This window comes from Mizuhopecten yessoensis, unplaced genomic scaffold (assembly GCF_002113885.1).
Source record: "Mizuhopecten yessoensis strain PY_sf001 unplaced genomic scaffold, ASM211388v2 scaffold1883, whole genome shotgun sequence".
Lineage (NCBI taxonomy): Eukaryota > Metazoa > Mollusca > Bivalvia > Pectinida > Pectinidae > Mizuhopecten > Mizuhopecten yessoensis.
Genome location: NW_018404269.1, coordinates 919836 through 923273, shown reverse-complemented (window position 1 = coordinate 923273; position 3438 = coordinate 919836). Strand labels below are relative to the sequence as shown.

The following is a 3438-nucleotide window of genomic DNA, read 5'->3' as shown; positions in this document are numbered from 1 at the left end:
CTAGTTTTTTCCCTCGACATGTGCTGCACGTATAACTTTCATGAGCGGCTTATTAAAGCTCTCAGCCTGCGCGTTTGCTCTGGGCCATCGCGGTGTGACTCGTCGGTGTTCGAAACCCATGTTCTGGGCGTAGTTGGCAAATGCGTATGAATTAAACGGACTGCCGTTATCGCTTTTGATTATTGTAGGTGTTCCGAAAGTGCTAAGGATTCTGTCTAGAACCGGTATACTGGCATTCGCGGATACAGACTTCACGATCTCTACAACTGGGTATCTCGAATACTCGTCTATAACTACAAACAGGTAGTCTCCGGAGGGTAATGGGCCACAAAAGTCTATGCTTAGACTTTCCCACGGACCAGTGGGCAGCTCGGACATATTGAGCGGTACCCTACTTCTCGGTTCCGGAGTCATGGACTGACACGGTATACAATCCTGTATAACTTTCTCGACGCGATTGTCTATCCCAGGGAACCAGACTTTCGACCTTATGAATGACTTGGTTCGCGTAATACCTTGATGACCTTCGTGGGCCAAACACACGGCTCGGTTTCTGAGATTTGCTGGGAGTACGATCCTACTATCTCGCAGCAGTACATTCTCGGAATGTACAGTAAGTTCATCTTTGACACTCCTCAGAGCGGTCAATTCTTCCATGTCGACGATGTCGTCGTGATTCTCCATGGTTTTTAACATATACCATTTCCCACTCCTCACAAGCTCGATCGCTGTACAAAGGGTTTTGTCTTGAGATGTGCCTCTTTTCACATCGTCTAATGTGATCGCCCCTGGGAGAGATTCCGACGCTATAAAGTTTACATAGCTCTCCGCAATCTCCTGCTCTCGCGATTCACTGGCCTTGGAGGTTATGGGGTGTCGAGACATGTAGTCTGCAATGTTCTTGTCTCCTGGCATATATTTGATCGTGTATTTGTACGGTTGTAACCGAAGTCCCCATCGTTCTATCCGCAACGGTGGTTTGGTTTTCTCCCATATACGTTCTAGGGGTTTATGATCCGTGATCACTGTGAAGTGTGACAAACCTCTCAAGTACATATCAAAGTGTTCGCATGCCCAGACAACAGCTAACGCTTCACGTTCTGTCTGGCTGTATCGCGATTCTACAGATGTCAGGGCTCGACTCGCGTATGACACAACTCGATGTCGCTGTACCATTATCGCACCTAAACCGATCGGACTAGCGTCAACCATCACTTCTACCTCAATTTCGGGATTGTAGTAGGCTACAACAGTTTCACTCGATAGTCTATCTTTCAGTGTGTTGAATGCACGTTCACAATCTTTTGACCAATTCCACTCTACATCTTGGTGAGTGAGATTACGTATTGGCTCACAAATTGTTGCATAGTCCGGAATGAATCGTGATGAATAGGAAGTCATGCCTAGAAAACTTCTCACTTCTTTAGCATTCTGGGGCTGGCTGAATTCCTTCACAGCTGTTACTTTGCTAGGGTCAGGTGAAATACCAGCTCCGCTGAATACAACACCGAAGAATGTAATGCTGTCTTTCCTGAATTCGCACTTTCTCCCATTTAGAGTCAAACCAGAGTCACTTATTTTCTGAAGCACCTGTCTAAGAACTGCATCGTGTTCCACTCTCGATCGACCGAATATCAAAATGTCATCAGAAATGTTCTTTGCACCGTCGATGCCTTGTATAACTTGTCTGATAGTCTCTTGGAATACCTCAGACGCGGAAGATATACCGAAGTTTAAACGTTTGTACTGGTATATTCCGACGTGTGTGCTGAAAGTAGTTATGCACCTTGATTTTGGGTCGAGTTCCAGCTGGTGATACCCACTACGTAAATCGAGCTTACTGAATACAGTGGCGCCGTTTAGATCATGTATAAGCTCATCCATGGTAGGTAAGACATGGCGTTCACGCTGAATAGCCTTGTTAGCTTCTCGCATATCCACACATAGCCGAATTTCGTCCGGGTCCTTTTTTGGCGGTGTGACTATCGGGGAAATCCAGGGTGTTGGTGTACCCTCCACCTTTTCTATGATGTCACCCTCAACTAACTTGTCAATCTCCTTCTTGACTTTGTCCCGGAGATGAAATGGTGTACGACGATGTCGTTGAGCGACCGGCTGTATTTTGGGGTCAATGTGTAATTTCACCAGTGTCCCTCTCAATTTCCCAATACCTTTGAAGATTCCAGGGAACTCTGTCTCCACTTGTTTATCAACATCCTCTGCGATTTCACTCACAACATGGATCAGTGACAGATTACGGGCTGATGGATACCCTAGGATGGATCCGTACCTATGTCCCTTCACAACATAGAATGTCAAAGTGTCAAACTGTTTGTTCGTTTCTACACCAAGATCACACTTTCCCAGGACTGATAACGGTTTACCACCACCGTACGGTATCAGCCTGTTACTAGCACGGGTGATAGGCGGCCTACCCATACACTCGTATGCTGTTTCGTCAAGTATATTGACTGAGGAACCGCTGTCTAACAATACTCTCAGTGGTCTGTTGTTCACTTTTAGAGTGAAGTTGGGAGCCTCGTTTACAAATCTCACCTGTTCGGAATTTGTCAAAGTCTCCTTTATTCCATAACAGTAACGGTCATCGTCGTCCGTCTCGCCATCTTGGTATCGGGCATCATAACTAACCGATTGACCATGGCCAGTGTCCTGTTGAACAGCTTTCACATTTCGATTCTGGCCCTTGTGAGTAGGCTTGTTGACACGGGATCGACACATTTTCATATAGTGGTTACTTTTACCACATGAATGACAAGTCTGGCCTTTAGCGGGACAGTCTCCATGGTGAGGGTATGATCCTCCACATTTCATACACTTTTTATCGGACTCACCTTGTTTGGGTGTACCACGCTTGAAGTTGGACGATCTGTGTTGTTTTCTTTTAAACGGTTTGTGTTCGGACTGTGCACGACCAACCGCGTTAACACTCGCACTTTGGTCCCGTTCCATTGCTGTAGCTTGGACATCGGATAACTCTAGTGTTCTACCGAGTGTTAGAATTCCATTTAAGTCTTTGTCAGGCTCGCGGAGTGCCCTTCTCCGGAGTCTGTTGGACTTACAGTGCTGGATGACCTGTGACAGAATCTCCTTATTCGTGTCTGCAAATCCACAATCCTTCGCTAGTCGTCGTAATTCGGTGACATACTCGTCAAGAGTTTGCGATTCTGACTGTTTATAGCTTCTGAAGGTGTATAATTCCATTTGTTGTTTTTTCTTGGGTTTGAAGTATGTCGTGAGCACCTGTTTGGTGGCTCCATATGACGGCTCGGTTTTTCCTTTTTCGGCCTCATATATGTCATACACACGTTCACCCGCATAGTGAAGCAGGAGTGCTCTTTTTCTATCATTTTCATCCTCGTCCGTAATGTCCAGGGCCACGAGCAGATTCTCTAAACGCCCTATATCCACCGATCCCAT

General features: G+C 46.1%; 1 protein-coding gene across 1 annotated transcript; it reads right to left on the bottom strand.

Annotated features, from left to right (window-relative positions):
* Positions 1-3438, bottom strand: LOC110441695 (uncharacterized protein K02A2.6-like). Its single transcript, XM_021484917.1, has one exon. It carries the CDS (start codon positions 3436-3438, stop codon positions 1-3), a length of 3438 nt encoding a protein of 1145 aa, XP_021340592.1.